This window comes from Saccostrea cucullata, unplaced genomic scaffold (assembly GCF_032062105.1).
Source record: "Saccostrea cucullata isolate Sc308-1 unplaced genomic scaffold, CSIRO_AGI_Scuc_v1 ctg161, whole genome shotgun sequence".
Lineage (NCBI taxonomy): Eukaryota > Metazoa > Mollusca > Bivalvia > Ostreida > Ostreidae > Saccostrea > Saccostrea cuccullata.
The window spans coordinates 115437-138706 of NW_026935527.1; the positions used below are offsets into that span (position 1 = coordinate 115437).

The 23270-nt window shown below is 32.3% G+C and overlaps 5 protein-coding genes across 5 annotated transcripts; 3 read left to right on the forward strand and 2 right to left on the reverse strand.

Moving 5' to 3' along the window:
* The first annotated feature begins 6950 nt into the window (after positions 1–6950).
* LOC134243125 (CD209 antigen-like) lies at positions 6951–15933 on the forward strand. The gene is made up of 4 exons (XM_062725347.1): positions 6951–7078; positions 15048–15138; positions 15260–15489; positions 15907–15933. Exons 2-4 carry the CDS (start codon positions 15048–15050, stop codon positions 15931–15933), a joined length of 348 nt encoding a protein of 115 aa, XP_062581331.1. The 5' UTR covers positions 6951–7078.
* LOC134243124 (C-type mannose receptor 2-like) lies at positions 7254–7830 on the forward strand. The gene is made up of 3 exons (XM_062725346.1): positions 7254–7344; positions 7443–7672; positions 7782–7830. Exons 1-3 carry the CDS (start codon positions 7254–7256, stop codon positions 7806–7808), a joined length of 348 nt encoding a protein of 115 aa, XP_062581330.1. The 3' UTR covers positions 7809–7830.
* On the reverse strand, positions 11259–14164 carry LOC134243150 (perlucin-like protein). Its single transcript, XM_062725385.1, has 5 exons — positions 14119–14164; positions 13270–13424; positions 12010–12100; positions 11414–11643; positions 11259–11321 (listed from the first exon to the last, which is right to left on the reverse strand). The coding sequence occupies exons 1-5, from the start codon at positions 14162–14164 to the stop codon at positions 11295–11297; spliced, it is 549 nt and encodes a 182-aa protein (XP_062581369.1). The 3' UTR covers positions 11259–11294.
* A 3260-nt stretch (positions 15934–19193) lies between the features above and the next one.
* Positions 19194–20965, reverse strand: LOC134243151 (perlucin-like protein). Its single transcript, XM_062725386.1, has 5 exons — positions 20917–20965; positions 20110–20261; positions 19824–19914; positions 19502–19731; positions 19194–19240 (listed from the first exon to the last, which is right to left on the reverse strand). The coding sequence occupies exons 1-5, from the start codon at positions 20963–20965 to the stop codon at positions 19214–19216; spliced, it is 549 nt and encodes a 182-aa protein (XP_062581370.1). The 3' UTR covers positions 19194–19213.
* Positions 20966–21276: 311 nt separating this feature from the next.
* Positions 21277–22829, forward strand: LOC134243121 (perlucin-like protein). Its single transcript, XM_062725344.1, has 5 exons — positions 21277–21322; positions 21466–21620; positions 21951–22041; positions 22441–22670; positions 22765–22829. Exons 1-5 carry the CDS (start codon positions 21277–21279, stop codon positions 22789–22791), a joined length of 549 nt encoding a protein of 182 aa, XP_062581328.1. The 3' UTR covers positions 22792–22829.
* Positions 22830–23270: the final 441 nt, after the last annotated feature.

Consider the following 23270-nt stretch of genomic DNA (forward strand, 5'->3'; position numbering starts at 1 on the left):
AAATTCTGGTTTTGGTCTAGTTAAAAAAGGTTTGCGTTTCGGAAATTTTAACGTGTGTCATCTTTTACCCAAATTAGACGAAATGAAATTAATTTTACAAAATGAACGATCTATGGATGTGTTGGGGCTTTGTGAATCTTTTTTAAATGAACAAATTAGTGACGCAGATTTGAATATAGATGGTTATGTACTTGAAAGAAAAGATCGACAAAATAAGGGAGGTGGTGGAATAGTTATTTATGTCTCAAATAATCTATCCTATAAGCGTCGACAAGATTTAGAAATTAGTAACATAGAAACAATATGGTTAGAAATCAATTTAAAAAACACAAAGCCTATCCTCTATTGTTCTGCATATCGCCCACCATCTGCACCCACCTGCTGGGTGGAGGACCTAGCTAGGGAGATAAATCGTGCCTCCTGCTGTGATGACCAAGAAATCATACTTACAGGTGACTTTAATATTGATCTACTAAAAGACCCCCCTCTATCCTGGACATCTGCACTAGAAGAATTTGGACTAACTCAATTAATTACCACACCTACTAGAATTACTAACACCTCATCTACCCTTATTGATCATTTCTACACTACCCAACCTGACCTCATCTGTGAAATCCAAGTACCACCCATAGCTATGTCTGACCATTACCCTGTTTGTGCAACACGCAGATCTAACAGCATGCAGCGTAAGGGAAAACACACTGAAATTCAATACCGCGACTTTAAGAATTTTAATGAAGAAAAATTTCTTTCCGATTTAAAAAGTGTCAATTTTGATGCCCTTACGAATTTGGACAATCCTAACGATATCTTAGCGAACTTTTACAATATGTTTAATACTATTCTAAATAGTCACGCTAAAGTAAAGACTAAACGTGTGAAAACTGAGTCTCGTCCAAAATGGTTAACACAAGAAATTAATGATGCTAGACAATTACGAGATTACTATCATCAACACAAAGACTTTGAAAATTTTCGACATTGGAGGAATAAAGTTACGCTTTTGATTAATAATGCTAAATGTACTTATTATAAATCAGCTATTGAGGAGAGCTCTAATCCTAAAGAACTCTGGAGCTATCTGAACCATTTATCCTCAAAGCCAAAATATTTTTTTCCTACTCATATTAAGGACAACGGATCAGAAATTAACGATACACAAGGTATTGTCAATGTTTTTAATGAACACTTTACAAAAATTTCTAGCAATTTATTAAATGAATTACCAAAGCGTAACTTTAAACCAGAAAAGTTGAAAGAATTCACAAAGTCAAAACTTAATGATGAAAATGTATTTAGCTTACTTCCTATAAGACAAGACGAGGTCTTCTCAATGCTATGCAAACTTGACATTAATAAATCGGCAGGTATAGATTTCATTGGTCCCCGCCTCTTAAGACTCTCTGCTGATATAATTTCTAAGCCTATAACTCATCTAATTAACACTAGCATTACTAATGGCATCTTTCCTTTGCATCTGAAACAAGCTAAAGTCACCCCTATATATAAAAAGGGCGATAAAAATGATCCAAGTAATTACAGACCAATATCAATCTTACCGACTTTATCAAAAATTTTTGAAAAACATGTTGCTAATCAAGTACGTGAATTCACCAGAGCTTTTGACCTCATTACAAACTCACAGAGTGGCTTTAGGGAATTCCACTCTTGCCAAACGGCACTTACCAAACTTACTGACAGCTGGTTGCATGCAATGGATCAAGGGAATCTCACTGGCATAGCATTTCTAGATTTCAGTAAAGCATTTGATTTAGTCAGTCATGATCTCTTAATTGAGAAATTGAGGCACTATAACTTTGATTCACTTACAATTAAATGGTTTCAGTCTTATTTAAATGAAAGAACCCAAAGTGTTAAAATTGGTGCATGTTCTTCTGATATCTTACCTATCACAGCAGGGGTGCCCCAGGGATCTATTTTAGGTCCACTGCTATTTTTATTGTACATAAATGACCTCCCCCTATGTGTCAATCACTGTAATATTGATATGTTTGCAGATGATGCAACTCTGCATTTATCTGATAACAATGTACATAATATTGAAACATTTTTGAATTATGATTTATGCGAAATTGAAAACTGGTGTTTACAGAACCAAATGATTCTGAACACGAACAAATCAAAATCTATGCTTATGTGTACACAACAAAAAAGGTCAAAATTAGATATTCCAGAACTTAATACAGAAATTTCTGGAGAAAAGCTTGAAAATGTTAATGTTGAAAAACTTTTAGGTGTCTATATAGATCAAAATCTTCATTATAATTATCATGTAGATTCAGTTTGTAAATCCTTAACATACAAGTTATTTACACTCCGTAAAATTAAGAAATTTCTTCCATTAAATACCAGAAAACTTTTTTATAATGCATATATTTTGCCTTCAATAAACTATTGTCTTACAATATGGGGCAATGCATCTAAAACTAGCATTGAAAGAATTCATAAACTTCAGAAACGGGCTGCTAGAATTATTCTTGATGCAGCACCCGACGAACAATCAAAACCTTTGTTTGAAAAACTGGGATGGCTAAATGTATTTGAATTAGTCACTCTACATAAGTGTAATTTATTGTACAAAACTTTTTATGGTATGAGCCCCGAATATCTCCAGGACCTTTTTGTTTTTCATAGCAATGATTCCTATTCCTTACGTTCAGAATTAAATTATAATCTTCGTTTACCAAAACATAGAACAATTTTATTTACAAATTCTATTCAATATTCAGGTGTAAATTTATGGAATAACCTACCATTACATATAAAATTATCACCAACCTTACCTATTTTTAGACGAAATGTAGAAAAAATTATAATTAGCCAACGTATGTAAATAAATGTTTGAATATGTCCTTTGTACAAAATGTTTGACTATTACTATTGTTTAAGACAATGTCTCTTGAACAATTAATATTGACTTCTTTATTAATTTTGAATCTATATCTCATTTAGATGTACATTACATTATGCACTAACGAACTCTACATGTTTTATCTTTGATTGTATCATTTTATGTAATATGTTGTTTGAAATTAGAAGGCCCCGGGGAAGAATAGTACCTGGTACTAATCGGGTTACCTTCTCTAAATAAAGCATTATTATTATTATTATTATTATTATTATTATCTTGTCATGTCTACGAGAGTAACAAAGCAAGTGAACATTTGTCAATACAAAAGAACAATAAACGATAACTGAAAACATCGCAGCTTCGAGGGATAAACAAAAGTCCAACATTTACAATGAACCACAAGTCACCGCTTTGTGACCATAACAAAATTAAATCTTTGATACGAAATCTCATCTTACAGAACTAAAACGATAGGTAACGACATTAACTTTAATACATATTTGATTAATACGTAATCGAATCATTTTCTAGCAATATATCTGAATAAAATGAAAAAAATATAGGGTAATTCAAAGGAAATATCTCTAACATAAGTTTGACTTAGCTAGGACCTAGCTAAGTTCGTTTTATGTTACGGTTTAAGACATACTTAAGTAGTACTAAGACAGGTCCTAAGATTGTGCCTAAAACGTACTTATGACCCTACTTAAGTCAAAAACTTAACAAGCTTTATGTTACGAGACCCAGGTGCTCAGGAGATGGTAGCATCCCTCTGACGACCGGGCACACCCATCGTGGGTCCCGTGTACTCATTGGGTAGACGGAACGTTTTATATAGTCAAAATTCAGTAGTAAAATATAGGCCTTAGAATTGGTATGAAAAACGTCAACCAAAATACAATCAAATAGCCAGAATACAACCAAATGATAGGTTATTTTGTTCAAACAAGGTCCTTATTACAACCAAAGAATTTATGAAATGTTGACTTTTAAAGAGGTTGTTGAAATCCTTGTATCATCGACTTATTTTGAGTAATTTCCTTCGGTTAAATGATCATACTCGTAGCAAACTCTTGAGTATCAAATTAGTTGAGAGGTGTAAACACCATATGCAGGTGATAGCGGCATATTACTACATAACTAAGGAAATAGGGCTGGGTATTGACCAGAGATTTCGTATTGCGATATATCGCGATATTTTAACTGTATTGCGATATGTATTGCAATATTTTCAACGAAACTAATAATGGCATATTCTTATTATATTACCTTTAATTTAGATGCAGAAAGTTCATAACTATGATCAGTAACCAAAAAAAAATAATCTTTAGTTATGCTCTGAAAGAAGAAGGTATGGTTTTAGCTTTCTTGCGCCCTAAAAATGTAATGACATCAAAAAGTTTTGAAACTGGCTTAAATATTAGATAAATATATGACTGTGATAAATCTGGAAAGAATATAGCATGAAGGTTTACCATTCTGCAATTATGACGTCATTAATGTGAAGCATTTCTCTATTTTCAACAGAAAAAGCCTCAAAATGGCCCATTTCAAGGGTGATTTTCCTTTAGAAAACAGTGTTCACAGCCGTCGCCCACACTTATTTTTTGATATTTTGTGCAAAATTCAATAACAAATCACATATCTCAAAATCTGTGTGGGCAATGCCTGTGGACAATGTTTTCTGAAAGGAAATTCCATTGAAAATTGATGTCTTCAGCAACTTTTTAAGAAAATACGGGAAAATGCACATGTTTATGACGTCATAATTAGCATTTAAAAACATATGTGAGAAAAATTATTTGTATGATTTTTTCTGCTTTGAATTTTAATTATTTAAAAAGCATGAGTTTTCAACTTTTACACCAGTTTCATTTTTTAGAAAATCACAGGGCAAAATTTGTATGGAAACCATACCTTGCTCTTCACCCACAAGACAGCTTCTTTTGTACTTTTTGGCTTCATAACAAATCTTTCTTACATTGATTTTTATATTTAATGATAAAATTCCCTAGTCTAAGTTTTTGGCCGGTATATCGATATTACAAAAACGTATTGCGATATTTTTTGTCATTGTATTGCAATATACCGAAATATCGATATTATTGCCCAGCCCTATAAGGAAAGTTGACGATGAAAATGTTAAAATCATCTTGTTTGACCAACAACAGAATTCTTAGAACACGGACCCCTCAAAATTTCTTGAGTAGGATCAGTTGACTAGTAGTAGTGAACATGCTTTCTTGGATGGTTACTGACACCGTGAACCCTATGTATTGATCAAGTAGACGGAACATTCAATAGTCAAATGTAAAAAGAAATCATCTCCTAAAATAATTATTATAGAGATATTTCCTTGACCTACCTCCATACATTTCGAGGTCCGATGTATGTATTTTCATGGGCCTCGTCAACATTACATAAAAATCCTCCTATAGAAGCACATTTAATCTAAAATGTCAAATCAAATTCCGTGACTCGCAATCTGGTTTTAGTGAACAAAACAAATCTTACTTATTTATTATTCAAATTGTGAATTTCATTAAATAAATAACCACAGTTATAAGCATGAAAAATTATATTGAAAAAAATCTTTCTGAGATAAAAGGAAAAGGGGGCTTTTTTTTATTTCCAAAGCTTGATATTGCTAAAATAATCAAACTAATATTTACGGACGCCTGCCACCATGATAGTCTGTCTCTGCTGAAATAATAACAGGTCCCGTGATACAAACTCCAGCCATAAGAACAAGACCTTTTAGCAACTTTGGCGGCAACATATCCAAAACTGCTGTATTTGGGAGCTTAGTATACAGTTATCCACTGGTTGTGAGTGGGATAGATCTTTTATCAAACCCGCGACAGGGAACTATTCCCCGCGGGCTTGCCCGAGGGAAATAGTTCCTGTCAAGGGTTTGATAAAATAGCTATCCCACTCACAACCAGTGGATAAGCGTTTTATCATACTGATGTATGATATAATTTTTGAATGATGAATATGTTTGGAGTAAGATAATACTGCAAGAATAATCTGAAATCCTGATGACGTCACAATGCTACTGAAGTCATTATGACATCAACATTCTATAGATTTATTGCTGGAAATCAAAATTGGCGGCAAAAAATGCATGAAAATTTTCCGAGGGGTGGTTAGCAAAAACTATATCCCGGGGTATAGCTTTCCTATGCATGGAAATTTTCAGACTATAAAAGATAGTTATTTTACCTTCTGAACTTTATATAGGAAACATTTTAACCGAAGTATAATATTCATAGCTAGCTTTCACTGTAATTAAGATATAATAGAATTATTTGAATAGATTAAAAGAAAAAAGTTTCTTTCAATTTGCTTTGTCTTTTAAGATATTACAAAGTGCGAAGATAAGTAGACAATTCATGACTGTAGCTTTTAGCATATTGCTAACGTTACATATTCTGTTCTTTTTACCGAGTTTCGTATCGTTTTCTTACATATGTGAAATGTAAATATTCACGCCCTTTTCGTGTCAAAACATGCAGGAAAACTGTATTGTACTGATCGAAGGGAAAGAATAGAAGAACAGTATATGTATTGAATCGCAAATGGATATGGGAGATATCGGGGCGGGAATTGAGTCCGTGTAAATGTGATATTATACCAAGACATAAAATGCATTGACCCTAATCAAATATGGTTGAATAGAAGTATATATATCGAGGACAATTTAAGAAACAAGTAGGTTTCCAAAATAGGCTTCAGCATGAATACAGTGATTTTTGCTTGCCTTTTGCTCTCTGCAACACTTGCTAGTAAGTAAAACAATTAACAAACTGCGATATACATGATATAGTCATTCCTTATTGAGTATGTTTTACTCAGTTAATACAAGGGTGGGAAGAGAATAGAAAATGTCTTCATCTTATGCTATTAATCTTGTAACAAAATATTTCAAAGTTATAAGTTAGCTAAAACAACAAAAAATATTCCATTAATGGGCGCAAATTTCATAAATCCCCTGGTATATCAAATAAAAATGCTTTATCTATGTTTTTTTAATTTTTTCTTGTAGTCTCACAAGCTAGCTATAACATAAGACCAAGGTACAGTGCCTTTAAGTATGCTGCTGCCAAAGTTATTTCTGGTGGCTGCCCTTATGGATGGCATCAGTACAATAAACGTTGTTATTGGTTCAGGAGAGACAAACTGAACTGATACAGAGCTTCTGTAAGTAAAAAAAAAATATTTCAATATTTTTTTAAACAAAAAACCCCATTCTAAGAAAACCTGAATAAGCAGTGATTACAAACTACTTAGTATTTAAAACGGTACTTTTTTTTTAAATTATACACAGTCTAACACGACTCAAACTATTCAGAGAATTTACGTATAATCGATATAGATGAGATGTGTCGCCATGGGAGGTTACCTGGTGTCCATTGACCAGTCCCACGAAAACACCTACGTAAGACATATGTGCAGCATTTACGGATGTAAGTCGTTGCTATCTATTAAGATTTGTTATCAAATATCAGCTCTCAATGAATCATAAATACAACTGATTGAAACTATGAAAACATGTGCAATTCAGATAGAAGAGGAGCATGGTTGGCTTTAAATGACGTTCTGAGACCAAACAAACATAGATGGTGCTGGGGATTTACGGTCAAGCCATGCCACAAATTTGACTGGTACGGTCAGGAACCAGTTTATCATGAACATGGCGACTACAACTGCGGTGTATTCTGGAGATCATACAAATACCACTGGCATGTTGACAGCTGTGGTCAGGCTAACAACTATGTCTGCGAGAGACCACTGGTATGTCTCTTTAAGATACTGAGATTTATCTTTACCTAAAAGAAAATCAATACATGAATTTGAACATTTTTGAATCGTATTAACTGATTGGAAATTTTCTATTTTGCAGGGAAAACCATGCCGCTGTTCTTATTAGAAATGTATCTTAAATAAAGGGCTGAAATACTTGATCGGGTATTGTGTTGTTGTCAGTCAGCAAATATTACATTTATACATTTACATCATAACAAAGCATGTGAATAAGAAAGTATGTTCGACTTTTCTTGAAGTTATATTAACTTTGATCCGGGTTTTAGAATACTGGACAATACAAAGCTCACTGATGATGATTCAACACTGGGTAATATATTTGAGCTTAAGATTGTCAATATTCAATTGAAAAAGAAATAAATGATTGTAGATTTTTTTTAATTTGAAAGGAATTAGTGATATCTGCAATTATTGATCTTTGTTGTTAATTTCTAAAAGTCTAAATGTGGTAGTTAGATCCAGAAGTTTCCAAATTGTTTGGTTGATTTGGAGAGACCGGCCGGCAGGAGGTGCTCACTCCTCCATGGCACGTGATCCCATCGCTGATATTTAAGAGGACCGTATTTGCTCTGCCCCTTATTTGAATGGAATTTTTAGTTTAAAACTGTTCGTTATCTTCGTATATTTTATCACTTTTGATGTCAAAAATTAAATAACTTTACCAAAGTTTCATTACATTCTAAATAATATGAATAGTATTGCATTCATTGGTAGTAAATACTGTGCCTTGTCTTATTGAATTACATTCTGATTCAAAAGAATCTTTTAATTTTTAAATGTTATCTATATTAATTTATAAGATATAAAAGGAAGGTTTGGTGTCAACAAGGCCTTAACAGTGTGCCTGGTTATTTAATCCCATTGATTAATGCCTATATTTTTCAAACATTCATTCATTTATATCTATAAGGAAGTATCTGACCTTTCAATCTTTTATGCAATAATACCATTAATAGTCACAGTAATTAAATAAATAAAACAGGATTATATTATCTGGGTTTACGTTTATTGATCGAACATTATACTTCAGACCTTTTTCTCCACACCAGATTGTACAAAAATAGAATTATTTCAGTTTTCTGAACAAGTTTCTTTTTTATTTTTCTTTGAGAAAAAAATCATTGTCTGAAATATAAAGGTAACGAACTATAGAACCAAGCTTAAAATCTATTGGAGAATACAAACACAGGCCAATTAAACTCCAAAAGCAGAAGAAAAGCAAAACAAACAACAACAAAACAAACAAACAAACAAACAAAAACCAAAACTAAACCAAAAAAATTCAAATTGGGAGAGTTTGTTTTGGCTGAAGAAAGAGACCAGTAGAATAAATGAATGAAAGTTTAGAATTGTCATAGAAATTTTCGCATTAGAATATTCAGCAACCTCAATAAGAACAAAGAAAAGTAACTCCAATGTGGAAACCTATTGTGAAAAGTTAAATGATATAGGTATGTTATTTCATTTTGTTTTACAAGTAATTAAGAAGCATGTTTATAATATGTGTTTAAGGATCCTCAGCCAGGATAACTCTAATAATTATTCTTTCATTTAAAAAGTCTTAAATAAATCTGAACTTACCAATAATAAATGATACCTTTTACTTCTACATGTAATATTTAAAGAATTTAAATACAGTATAAGTAAAAAATGTCTTTTTCGCCAAATGCCCAGATAACTATAGTTTTTTCCTAAAATATATTTGTTGATGAATGTTTCATCAGAAAATAATAGTTGTTGCTTTCATTTGCATTTTCTGAAAAAAAAATCCTGTATAACATAATAAAAGTATATTATTTTACTTTAATGTAATACCATTGATATATACTAACGGTCATTTTTGTGAGCAACTTCTAACCTTCAAAAACTGAAGATCGGACATTGTTCTTGATAAATGTGATCACGTGATACAGGCACTCACGTAACATGCTCCGTAGCATTCTGTTCATAGAAGCTAGAATAGTTTTCCGAGTCTTATATTTCTTACCAGGTAATTTTATTTTTTTTAACAAAAACAGTACATTTGTCAGAAATGGCCTAATCTTGGAAATAGGATGGTCGGATAAGAATATCCTTACCCCAGCATCCTCTGTCTTAGAATTTTTATCCTATATGGATATAAATTGGGCGTCTTCTTTTAATCATATCTGATATGATATATCTAACTTGGCGATCTTTCATAACAAATTACTCAACTAATTACACATCTCCTCCACAGCTTGCTTTCACTGGGCATCAGAATAAACTTCATTTTTAACCATCTCCCTTCCTTCATTAAAGCATTCAATCACAATAATGATTGACCTTCTAGAAAGCCTTTTGTCTTCATAAATCGTATACAAATTATTATAGGCTACTGCAACGAACTTTCAAAGTTAAGCATTAAATTTTACAGTCGTTCGTTGCTCGAGTAAGACAGTGTCAACCATTTTTTGCCACAAGTCACCTACATATTAAAGTCATTTCACATTGTGACGTCATCATCATGAAGCAAAACTCATAATTTTTATGAAAATAATAATAATGAAACAGCATTCAACAAAACATTAACTATATAAATATTATTCCTCTCCAGTACGGAGTCCCGTTCATAGTAAATGCAGTCTTCAATCTCGAGGAAATTTAGCAAATGAACTATTTATATTGAAATGAGGAAAGTTATTTTTTTTCGAGAGTCCACTTTTGGGAGAGAGAAGAGAAAGTTTGTGCCTGATGGTATTATTTTGTTAAACGTAATACACAGGCAGTTAAATCTATATAAATATCAGAATGGTTGAATAAGTCATATATAAATGTTTATATATTTGAATATTTACATGAAAAAATATGAAAAGCAGTTAAGTAGTGGACAGGTTTCTTCAGTAATTAAAGTGGCATTATTTTGTCAGGTATGCAACTATAGGCGATGATGATGTTGGCATTACTGGAGAAAAACTGTTCCTGTTTAACACCGATATGCAGATCTTTTTGTTACCTCTATGCATCTTTCAATATTCTAGATAAAGATAAAGATGTACTATTAAATGAATTTTAATAGGGTCTTCTAATGTAGATGATTTTTTTTTCTTGAAAGTATATTTTTCTTCAAAACAAACAAACAAACAAACAAACACATTATAAGGTTTATTCTGTGTCACATGTTTTTTCTTCCCTGTATTGGTGGTATTATTGGCAACGTTTCTGTATTTAGCATTTAATAATGGTGTTCATCTTTTTCTATTTCAAAGTATATTATAAATATACATTATTATAAAGTAAAAAACAACAAAAAAACAAACACATGTATAAGGTTTATTCTATGTCACTGTTATAATGATAAATTTTTTTTATAACTAGCAAAAAATATCAAAATAAAACTTTAAAGATCAATTGTATAATATTAATCCATTAAACAAAGCATAGTAAATAGGGACTTTTTAACGCGCAAGAAAAATAACGTCATTTTTCTACGTCATCAGTTTCAGAGATTTATAAGTGTGGTGATCCGGAAAATCTTTTTCGTGATTAAAATCAACAGTAAAAAGTGTATATTATAAAAAAGAAATTATATTGTCCCAATTTTATTTTTTAATATTGCATACAAGACTCTTCTTTAATATTGGCACTTGCAAGGTTTTCCCTGTGGATAAAAAACAATAAATTAGTGAAAAAAATCATTCTATGAAATATTAAAAGAATCATTTAAAGATATAAGATGATTTATATCCTTACCAGTTTCATCTCACAGACATAGTAGTTCTTATGAGAACAGCTGTCCACATGCCAGTGGTATTTGTAATGCTGCCAGAAAACTCCACAATTCCAGTCCCCTTCTTTGTGGTACACGGGCTCACTACCATACCAGTCAAACTTGTGGCATCTCCTCTTTGTGAATCCCCAGCTCCATCTGTGAGCGTTAGGGTAAAGACAGTCGTTCAGGGACATCCAGGCTCCAGGGGACACTTAATGATATACAAAAACCATTATTGGACATATTCCATTCAAAGGGTATAAATATTAACAACCAGACTGTTTAAATTTATTCCCAGATAATTCATCTTCAGACAATATAAATAACAGCATTGCTACTTTTCAGTATACTTACATTTGATCTATACCTCAATAACCTTTTTTTAAATATCATGATTGAAAAAAGAATGATCATGACTAAATCATGTTTATTAATGCTAATAAATGATAAACCTGTACATTTCTGCTTAATATGTCTATAATACGTCTTTTAAACACCACACATATGTTCCTGATATTCAGTAAAAGAAAATTAACGAAAAGAACCATTAATTGTTTATAAGATGGTTATAATTTACCTCCATACATGGCCAGGTGATGCCTGACGTATGTATTTTCATGAGCTTCATCCACATTACACAGGAATCCTCCCATAGAAGCACATTTCATCTACAATTGAATATAGTGTGTTTACTGTTCTAATATTGCATAGAAAATAGGAGATCAGTTAAAACAAATCGAAAAAATAGGTTATGCTAGGTATATGTGATGACAGAAAATATATCTTTAAAAATTCCAAATATGTATTTTCTCGCCTCTAAACAGATATTTTACCTTTTATTATTGCCTTCAGAGCCACATCAAATACCGAAATTGAAAGCTATGCAATCTTACCGTAATTCCTGTTCTATTATTTGGTCATGCGTCTCCATGTGAGAGAAAAATTCTCGAAAGGGACATTAAGAAACATAAAATCAATCAATTTTTTGGTCACCGGCGTGATGCAGTGATTAGAACGTCTGCTCTAGAGTCGCATAGTAAGGAGTCAATCCTGATGTCGCGGGTTCAAATCCAGCTGTTGGACGGGAAGACCGGTCCTTCGGATGGGACCATATAAACAAAGGTCCCATGTCGCAGTAGGTGATGGCACAAAAAAGAGCCTTCCCTACTCAATGGCCCTGAGTGCCAAGTAAAGCACAGCAATTGTAGCTCTCCACCGGCAAATGGTGGCGTCTCCATATGATTGAAAAATTGTAGAGAGGGACGTTAAATAGCATACAATCAATATGATTGAAAAATTCTAGACAAAGAATACCGCGCGTTAGCGCGTTAAGGTGTGTTATAGAACCGAAGACATAAAAAAAAAATATATTTACATTCCCCAATTTTCCTTCTTCATAATTGTTTATTTCCTTAATCTCAAATGTGAATTTAGCGCCCTTCAAATCTGTCGTGGTAAATAGATGTAAGAGCTGTTTGTGACGTCAAATGACGTTAGATGACGTTGCAAAGTTAAATGACTCAAACAAACATTGCGAGGAAAAAAGTGACAAATTAATTCTTAACGCACATCACGTTAATTTTTACGTTAATTTTTCAGGGTTAAAGTTTTTTCATTAAATTGAAATAAAACATTTTACATTTTAGTGTTCTTAGAGTATTGAAAATGCATATCGTTCCTACTGTGTATTCTAACGCGCGGTGACAAGGTTTCGCGTGTGTTATAGAAATTTGAACGTCGTGGATTTCTAATTGATTTCATAAGGAAAATTACACTGAATGTAAATATTATCATTTAAACAAGATTAAAATTGATTTAAACTTTCAAAAACATGTACCTCTGCCTGCCACCATGTGAGTTTGTCTCGGCTGAAATAATAACAGCTGCCGTGGTACAGTGACCATCCGTATGGACAAGTGCCTGCAGCAACCTTGGCGGCCACATACCCGAATTTGCTGTATTTAGGGGCGTAATTGTAGCTTGCCTCAACAACTACAAAAATAGAAGACATATATAATATTTTTCTTTCAACCATGACAGAATTTCTCTGATAACACTGGGTGTAAAGTATCAGATACTCCTTCAGGAACTTTTAAAACTATCATGTTATCATTACGACTAAACGACCCAAATCAATTTCAGAATATTTTAAAGGTCTAGGACAGGAGCCGATTAAAAAATAAAGTATGGTGTTCATCTTTTTCAATCTTTATGTTACTGATAATTATAAAAGTATTATACTATTCCTTTTCAATGTTCGTGGCCAATGATTCTGCTACCGATTATATTAAGCTATTCCTTTTCAATGTTCGTGGCCAATGATTCTGCTACCTATTATTAAAGCTATCCTATAAATGTTGGTCAATTTGATTTATTTGCGCTCTGCAAAAGAGATTTTCGGTTATTTGACCAGATTTAGTGACACTACAGCGAGTCTGTAGGTGGGTAAGGTGTAGAATTTAAGTTCCTTATGATGACTTAAATTCCAATCCTTACCGTGTGTTAGCCCTACAAAGACCAACATTTACAGTGACAACTGCAGCTGGCACTATACAGCATTTAATGACAAAAATTTGCAAAAGAACAAGTGAAGCATAATAATTACCAACCTTTATATAAAAATTTAAAAAAACATATATTTGAAACAAGGAAACCAATCCTGTTTTTTTTTATCAGAATGTCTTACCTGATGCTACGGCAACTAATAATGATATAGCAAGGAAACAATTCATGATTGATGCCTACTGAATATATAAAATGGATTCACCGTCATCCCTTATATAACGTCTCAATGCAATTTTTATGCAAGAAAATATTCACGCCTTTTTCATATAAACAAGAAAAATTACTTGCTTTTGCAAACAATACTTTCTGCTGATAAAGATTTGAATCGACGTTTGTATGTAAAAACCTTATACTGATCGAAATGGGAGGCGTTAGGGCGGGATTTTATCCCTTGTTAAGTTGAAAATATATTGTAGAATACCAAATGTCTTCAAAGGGGACAGTATTATATATACATGTCGAAGTACGAAATACCAGTGAGTTACCACAACTAGATCTAAAATGAATTCAGTCGTGCTGGTTAGTCTCCTGGTTCTATCCATCCTTGCTGGTGAGTTTTATGTTAGAATATATTGAATTATTGCAAGATCTTTTTTGTCGATAATTTCAATCCATTTAAATTTTTATTCTCCTTTGATATATTAATAAGTGTAAAAAATACATTAGGTTTATCATGAATTGCATGGGAATGTTTTTAAAATATCTTTCATTTATTAAACCAATTAAAAGGAGACGATTTCAATGACATAAAAATACCACTTTTTTAAGTCTCACAAGCCAGCTATAACGTAAGGCCAAGGTACAGTGCCTTTAAGTATGCTGCTGCCAAAGTTGTTTCTGGTGGTTGCCCTTACGGATGGCATCAGTACAATAAACGGTGTTACTGGTTCAGCAGAGACCGGTTGACTTGGTATAGAGCTTCTGTAAGTTTATTTTCAAGTGCACCAAAATGAATCAACATTGATAAATATTAGCAAGAGAATGTCCTATTCTTCACCTTTTCATTTTTTTCAAAATGAAGTATACCGACACTTAAAATTCTATAATTAGATGAGATGTGCCGCCATGGGAGGATACCTGGTATCCATTGACCAGTCCCACGAGAACACTTACATCAGACACATGTGCAGCATTTACGGATGTAAGATTTCTTTTCTTATTGCTTTCATATAAACATTGCAATCTAGCTCTAAGATGTTCTAAAACTTGTTTGAATCTTACTCTTTAAATCGAGAAAAATATGTCTTTGAGATCTTATTTAGACAGAAGAGGAGCATGGCTGGCTTTAAACGATATTCTGAGACCAAACAAGCATAGATGGTGCTGGGGGTTCATTTCAAAACCATGTCATAAATTTGACTGGTACGGTGAGGAACCAGTTTACCACACCACTGGTGATTATAATTGTGGCGCTTTCTGGAGATCATACAAATTCCACTGGCATGTTGATAGCTGTCAACAGAAAAACTACTACGTCTGCGAAAAAAATTTGGTAAGTTATATTTGACGGAGTTTAAAGAAAGTCGAAAAGAAGCAAAATTACATTAAGCTTAATCTTTATATGTATTATTCAAATAAAACTAACTCACAGAAATCGAGACAACTCGCTTTCATTTTAGAACTTCTCACTCGTAGGGAATAACAGCTTTTTATAAAATATCAGTGATTAAACAAATGGGTTATTCACTGATAATTAAAACAACATTTTCATATACTTAATATTCAATATAAATTAAACCATAGCTATTCAATTAAAAATACCTTTGTAAAATCTTTATATCGTATGAATAAAGATAAATTTTAAGGCTAGAATTTATTTTGTTTTTTAATGATAAGATGGCGTTTGTATAAAACGTATAACACATGTTATTTACTGTGACCTAATGCAAGATTCCATCTTATTTTTCAGGGAAAACCATGTGTCTGTGCTTACTGAATATTTAATAAATATTTTTAAAAGCATGATGTAACATTTATTTTTGTATTTTTCTGGCTAGATGGCTTTTTATAAAGCTTTCTTATATATAATAAAGATAGATAAAGTTGGTTTAAATACGAATTTGAGACTTAACACAATGATAACTATAATCGTGCTAAATAAAATTTTGTTTTATATCAGTATTTACAAACTTGTATTTACTTATAACCAAAGTGTTATTTAATAAATGAAGCTATACAGAAAAATCTTTCAAACATAAAACAGATTGACAGACTATGATGTCTTTATTTTGACATATTAACGGGAGTAATGATTGTTAATTGATAAGACGTCGTTTACATATAAGAATGTCAAAAAAAGTCCACAGTGTCTTCCTTTGCTTTAACATCGAAAATTATGCTTCGCTTGAATATAAACAGGTTAGTTATAAAGTAGAACAGTAAGTGTGTACGAAACTCCAGCAGATTGCTGGGAGACATGCATGGGTTCCAGACTACATAAATATTATCAGTTAGAAACTTCAACATCTTTATATCATTTTTAGAGTACTTTTGATCACAATCAGAATGATTTTTACAATACATTAATTTTTTGTTGACCAAAATTTGCCTTTTCTATTTTTATGGAGGGCACCATTTGTTTACGGTGTCCCAAAGCAGTCTCTTTATGTTTAAATTTTGATTTTAAATAAATTCTATTTTAATTTGTGTGTGAATGCATTGATTGCTGAAATTAGAAAAATAGAGAGAGGTGTTCAATCAATTTTAAAAACAAAGCTGTATTTTTTTTTTTTTTTTTTTTTTTTTTTTTTTTTTACAATTTTACTTTGAATATTCCTACAATGTATGTGTATCACAAGGCGGCTTTGCTTAAAGATAAGTTTAGCTCGGTTATAACGAAGTCACTGAGACCTATGAAAATTACTTCGCTTTAACCGTAATTACAACGGATAAAGCATTTAATTTATATAGATGGGGATCCAAGATAACTTAAGTTTGCTCTGTCCGTGAATTCGAAATATCCGTGTTCGTACTAAGCGAGTTTTACTGTACCCTTTTCAAGAGGAATACTCCACTAATGATAACCCAAAAGGTCCCTTCATTGACTTATATAAACTTTAATTTCAAAGTGTTGGTTAAAATTTTTCCTGGCGACTAGATTTGCAATGGCGACTAAAATATTTTGTGAAAAGTACCCACCTTCCCTGACAAAAAAGTGCTAGTTTTAATTATAGTTAACTATTAAATATTTTTACTTTAGTAAATCAAAGTATTTTTACTATGAATGTAGTTAGATACATATTACATGTATTTAAAATCTTAGAAGTAATTTCCTGATATTAACAAGAACAATTTTTGTATATTAACAATAGGTATGTACTTTAAGAAATATTTTTTAAGGCTCTAAATCTTTTTTTCTTCAGTAGACTATAGATAACTATCGTAAACTTTTGTAATGATGGAACCAAAACTTTAGAGTTCACTTTGAGTCTGACAACTATCTTACATCCTCTGACAGAAAACCAAGGTCTTCTCCTTTATGTTAAGCCGATCAAGCATTTACACATACACAGATTTATTATAAAAACGACGTTCTGTCACCATTTGAAATATCTGAACTTTGAATTTATGACCTTTCCAAACAATAGCTTTCATGCCGTCATTTTCAGTTTTGCATACGTAACCAGTGCTGGTATATAAAGCTGGACTACAGTCAGAAGAAGATACAAGGGTTAGAGAATGTCTCTAGAAAATACAAAAAAATTGACTTAAACCTTATATGGTGGAATACAAGACAGCTTATCAAAAGATTAAGAATACTCCTAGTGGTGCTTATGTTTACAGCATTTATAGTCTTAATTGTTATCGAGAATTTAGTCTTAAACATTGACGAGGTTGAATTAGAATTATCTCCTGTAACATGTGGAGGTTTAAAAAGTGTTGGCAACGTCCATAGTAAAGAAAAACCCACTATAATGTTTTTTGATGTTAAAGAATCAAAGCATGGACGTATTATAACTACTTCAAATAATCCAAATTACAGTATTAGGGTCCAATCACGCACCCATTGGAACACCGTGGGCCTAAAATATTTTATACATTATTTGATGTGGCCATATGAATTGATACGATATTGAAATACAGTACATAGTTTTTTAATCCCGTAATACTTACTATACTACCCGTTTTCTACGGAAGGGAATTGTATTCAATTTCATTACAACGATAGAAGTCGTACAATTCAGTCCTTTGCATGCTTTGGCGTTAATAGATTACCCTGTGAAATTGTCATTAAAAGAACTTCTGGTTATGGGTTTGTTTTTTATTTACTTTTTTGACTACAATTGCATACGGAATACACATTGTGTCAAAATATCAATTGTCAGAAAAATACCTATTCAAAATTATCAAACTCTTACCTCGTAAAAGTACCTCTTTAATAACCATTATCATGAAGGATATGGAGATATCGAACAGTATTCAATATCCATAAAACAATACAAAATAGGAGCAGAGCAAACACGGACCTCCAAAAACATCAGAGGTGGGATCAGGTGCCAAGGAGGAGTGAACATCCCCTGCAGACTGATCACACCCGCCGTGTGCTCTTTGTCAGGACCGGGAAATAACGGAAAAATCCGTCGTAAATTCAGTGTTTAAATAATGGACTAACAATTAGTATGAAAAACGTCAGTCAGCATTTGACTCAGTGATAAATTGTATTTGCTGACAATGTCATTGTATTGACCATAGAACTTACGAAATGATGGCTTTTAACGAGATTGCTGATATTCTTGTTTCATCAACTTGTTTGTCAATAATTGACCTTATTTTACAAATTGTTTATACGTAGAGCATGCTCTTGCGTATCGAATCAACTGAGAAATATAAACTCCGTATGCAGGTGATGAAGGTTTATTGCTGCATAAGAAGGGAAGTTGACGATAGAAAAGTTAAAGTCATCACGTTTGTGATAGAGCTTGGTTGTTAGATTACCAATAATGTCTTTTTCAAGTAAAATATCCAAGTATGAAACAGTTGTATCATACTCTGTGGTATCTTTTATCTCAAGCTCACCAGGATATATCGTATCGACATGGGAATGGAAATTGTCATCCACGTGGACATCCATCTGAGCTGAGATTACATTTGAATTATCAAAGTGTTGCGTCTATCATGCAAGATTAAGAATAACAACAATCGGGCAACAAAAGAATTGGTAAATCTTTACTGAATAAACACATGTGAATTATAAGTTTCCCTTTATTCTAATCAATCTAATAAGTACAATGACATGGCTTGCCCTGCAAAACAGAAAGAATAATGAGAACATTAAAGTAATAACTAACTCATACAAATAATGTATTTTTGCATATTAGTCAGTAAGAGATAAAATTAATTCAAAACATGGGCAAACTGATAATGCATATATGAAGTTAAAAATAAATAGACTAATAATGATAAGTTAATAAATAAATAAGAATAAATGACAAAATACCCTTCATTTATCATGCAACAAATGCTCTACCTATAAAATGATGTAATACTAAATTAAAATGGCTTACCATGGGTTTCTCACAAACGAAATGGTTAACTTGTCCACAGCTATCAACATGCCAGTGGTATTTGTAAGACTTCCAGAAAATACCACAATTGTAGTCCCCAGTTTCGTGATAAACTGGTTCCTGACCGTACCAGTCAAATTTGTGGCATGGCTTGACGGTGAATCCCCAGCACCATCTATGTTTGTTTGGCCTCAGAACATCATTCAAAGCCAGCCATGCACCTCTTCTGACTGCACAAAAAAGATACATTTTACACACCAGAATATAAATTTCAAAACAAAATTCTTCAGGTAAAACTTTCCGTTGAATGCGTATGACTTACATCCATAGACGCTCAACATGTGTCTGACGTAGGTGTTTTCGTGAGACTGGTCAACGGAGACGAGGTATCCTCCCATGGCGACACATCTCATCTATAGATAACAGATGTTCTTACTTTTACTCATCTTTACTTTCTTACGTGTACATGTACAAGTGTTTTAGACTTAGTCTTTAGTTTAGTTTTAACGTCTCTTCTGTTTAGTTTTTTTAAATTTATTATACTCAGATTTAAAACAATAATGTTTAGATATGAGAAATTAGAGTCGAAATTTCAAGGAAATACTTACAGAAGCCTTGTACCAGTTGAGCTTGGTTCTGCTGAACCAGTAACAATGTTTGTTGTACTGATGCCATCCATGTGGACATCCACCTGAGCTGAGAGCAGCAGCATACTTGAAGGCGTTGTACCTAGGTCTGTTTCCATAGCTAGCCTCAGAAACTGTGGAAGTATTGAATTTGGTAATAATTGACCATTCACCTTTTTTACATAATATAATAATCTCGAACTGATTAAGATTTTAACAAAAGCATTTATTATTATTTTACAAGAGAGAATAATATACAACTGTTTACATGGTAAGCTATTTTGTGATTATCAGAGAGGTAAAAATATTCCTTATAACTCATTAGAAAATAATTTGACTCTGAGTTTTAAGGTTGATTTTTTAAATAGTAAGGTAAACTGCTCATATATTTTCAAAATACTTTAAAATTTTATGCAGGAACTTAAATAAGTATATTTGTTGCCTAAAGACTAACCATTGCTTACAAGTACATATTGAACTTATAAAATAAAAAGATGATTAAAAAGTGAACTAAGTGTAAATTTAAATTATTTGTAGCTACCTAATTACAACTAAATTTCAATTCATATTTGTATCAAGTTCTCTACATTAACTAAAGAACTAATATGGGTTGATTATAGCAAACATAAAAATGCTTGTTCAGTTTTTTTTTTTTTAAGGTTTGATATTTTTTTTTATTGTTAAGGTATCAAGCTTATTACATATGATAGGTGAAAAACAAATTCAGAATTACAGTATGAATATACAGAATCAAGAAAAAATATTCTGTGTCCAGAAAATACTACTCACCAGCAACAATGGCAGCTATGACCAAACAGGCTAAAATGACTTGATTCATCTTTATGGAATCAGAGAATGTTGCTAAGAAAGAAGCACAGATCATTTATATACTGTAAGGGACACTGGTGACAAACGGTTACAGACCCGCCAAAATTATGCTAGTTAAATCGAGCGTAATTTATGCTTGCTAGAGTAACACATTTGCTTTCCAAACTCAGCAAATATTTTCATGTTTGGTAATACTCCAATTAGTAATCGCTTGAGCACCTGATTTTTTTGTACATGCTTGCCAAATGAACCGTAACACAACAAGTACATATATTTGTGGAGTGGAGGGGGATAGGCACAGCTCAGTCTGAATCTGAAGCAATGAATTCATTTATTGCGGTCGTTCTTTTAGTATGCGTCCTTGCAGGTAAAACTGGATTTACCTTTAAATAATTTGTTTGATTTTCTAAATCTGATCAAATGCAACAGGTTTTATATTTAGAAGGTTTTTTTTGTTTAATCTTAAATTAGATTTTTATCTTTAATAAAAATGTTTTCTCTTTTTTGTAGTTGTTGAGGCAAGCTACAATTACGCCCCTAAATACAGCAAATTCGGGTATGTAGCCGCCAAGGTTGCTTCAGGCACTTGTCCATACGGATGGTCACTGTACCACGGCAGCTGTTATTATTTCAGCCGAGACAAACTCACATGGTGGCAGGCAGAGGTACATGAATTTGAACATTTTAATTAGATTTAACCTAGTTAAACCATGAGCGATAAGTAAATGTTACATTTTCGAACTTTTAGTGTACAATTAATGGGATTTCATGTGGTTTTGATGACATAAGAAAATGTAAATTGAGTGTTTTGGGACAAGAAATACAAAATGGTTCTTGCAAATGTTTTTAGTTAAGATTTATTAATTTTTCTGACTCCAAGTGTACCTCGATTCTTCTGTGCGCAATTTACCTTATTTTCAATTAAGTATAACTTACCCTACTATTTTATGAAGCAACATTATGATACACTCCATTTCATTTTTGGCAAATTGTAGATGAGATGTGCGTCCATGGGAGGATTCTTATGTAATGTGGATGAAGCTCATGAAAATACATACGTCAGACATCATCTGGCCATGTATGGAGGTAAATAAAACCATCTTTAAAAACCTTGGTTTTTTTTGTTAGTTTTGTATTAATAAATGCGAGGGACTTAAGTTAGGTATTTATAAGTCATACAGTGTATTGCATTTAACTGTCTTTCAAGCTTAAACAAAGAAACGTTATCTGTTTTGGTATGTACGCGTTTGTTTTTATCTAACTGTGTATTCAGATAAATAAATAAATTTTGGCCTTGATAATTCTTTTTTAAATTATTTTTTGTGAATAGAACTAATGTAACTATAAAGACATGGAGCAATGCTGCTATCTCGTCTGTAACTTAATTGTATGAGATTAAATTTAGACAGTATGGTAGTTACCGGTATTATTTATACCCTTTGAATGGAATATGACCAATAATGTTTTTTTTAATATTTCATTAAGTGTCCCCTGGAGCCTGGATGTCCCTGAACGACTGTCTCTACCCTAACGCTCACAGATGGAGATGGGGATTCACGAAAAGGCGATGCCACAAGTTTGACTGGTACGGTAGTGAGCCCGTGTACCACAAAGAAGGGGACTGGAATTGTGGAGTTTTCTGGCAGCATTACAAATACCACTGGCATGTGGACAGCTGTTCTCATAAGAACTACTATGTCTGTGAGATGAAACTGGTATGAATATGATTCGACTGTTGTTTTTAAATGATTCGATTTTTTAAAATTTAATATACTGATTTTATCACTAATTTAATGTTTTTATCCACAGGGAAAACCTTGCAAGTGCCAATATTAAATATAGAGTCTTGTATGCAATATTAAAAATAAAATTGGGACAACGTATTTTCTATTTGTAATAATTTCCATTGTAAAAGGAAAATATGACCACCGTTAATAAATGCAACATACAGAAACGATGACAATACCACCACCACTTGAATGAAGAATTACACGCGATATGGAATACACTTTCATCCGAAGAAAAATTCTTTCAATAATAAAAGTACATCTTCATTAAAATACCTGATAGAAAAAATGCACTCAATAGTACAATTTTTATCTTTATCTACAATATTAAAGAAGTGCAAAGATAAGAAAAAGATCTACCTAAAATATCGGTAAGAGTCCCTATAAGGTGACAGTTTTTCTCCAGTAATGCCCACGTCACCATCCTCTGTGCTTATATAGTGGTACAACCGGGATCTGACAAAATAATGTCACTTCTGTAGACGAAACCTTAATTTGCCGCTATGCTTCTGCTTTTGATTTTTTACC

Bases quoted from the DNA above. Each gene is read 5' to 3' on its own strand.
- LOC134243124 (XM_062725346.1), top strand. From the start codon at position 7,254: ATGAGATGTGTCGCCATGGGAGGTTACCTGGTGTCCATTGACCAGTCC. The intron at 7,345-7,442 runs GTAAGTCGTTGC...TGTGCAATTCAG, and splicing joins TATGTGCAGCATTTACGGAT to ATAGAAGAGGAGCATGGTTG. The intron at 7,673-7,781 runs GTATGTCTCTTT...TCTATTTTGCAG, and splicing joins ATGTCTGCGAGAGACCACTG to GGAAAACCATGCCGCTGTTC.
- LOC134243150 (XM_062725385.1), bottom strand. From the start codon at position 14,164: ATGAATTGTTTCCTTGCTATATCATTATTAGTTGCCGTAGCATCAG. The intron at 13,425-14,118 runs GTAAGACATTCT...CTATTTTTGTAG, and splicing joins ATTAGTTGCCGTAGCATCAG to TTGTTGAGGCAAGCTACAAT. The intron at 11,644-12,009 runs GTAAATTATAAC...TATATCATTAAG, and splicing joins TCACCTGGCCATGTATGGAG to TGTCCCCTGGAGCCTGGATG.
- LOC134243125 (XM_062725347.1), top strand. From the start codon at position 15,048: ATGAGATGTGCCGCCATGGGAGGATACCTGGTATCCATTGACCAGTCC. The intron at 15,139-15,259 runs GTAAGATTTCTT...GATCTTATTTAG, and splicing joins CATGTGCAGCATTTACGGAT to ACAGAAGAGGAGCATGGCTG. The intron at 15,490-15,906 runs GTAAGTTATATT...CTTATTTTTCAG, and splicing joins ACGTCTGCGAAAAAAATTTG to GGAAAACCATGTGTCTGTGC.
- LOC134243151 (XM_062725386.1), bottom strand. From the start codon at position 20,965: ATGAATCAAGTCATTTTAGCCTGTTTGGTCATAGCTGCCATTGTTGCT. The intron at 19,915-20,109 runs GTAAGTATTTCC...TGTTATCTATAG, and splicing joins TCAACTGGTACAAGGCTTCT to ATGAGATGTGTCGCCATGGG. The intron at 19,241-19,501 runs GTAAGCCATTTT...TCTGTTTTGCAG, and splicing joins TCGTTTGTGAGAAACCCATG to GGCAAGCCATGTCATTGTAC.
- LOC134243121 (XM_062725344.1), top strand. From the start codon at position 21,277: ATGAATTCATTTATTGCGGTCGTTCTTTTAGTATGCGTCCTTGCAG. The intron at 21,323-21,465 runs GTAAAACTGGAT...TCTTTTTTGTAG, and splicing joins TTTAGTATGCGTCCTTGCAG to TTGTTGAGGCAAGCTACAAT. The intron at 22,042-22,440 runs GTAAATAAAACC...TATTTCATTAAG, and splicing joins TCATCTGGCCATGTATGGAG to TGTCCCCTGGAGCCTGGATG.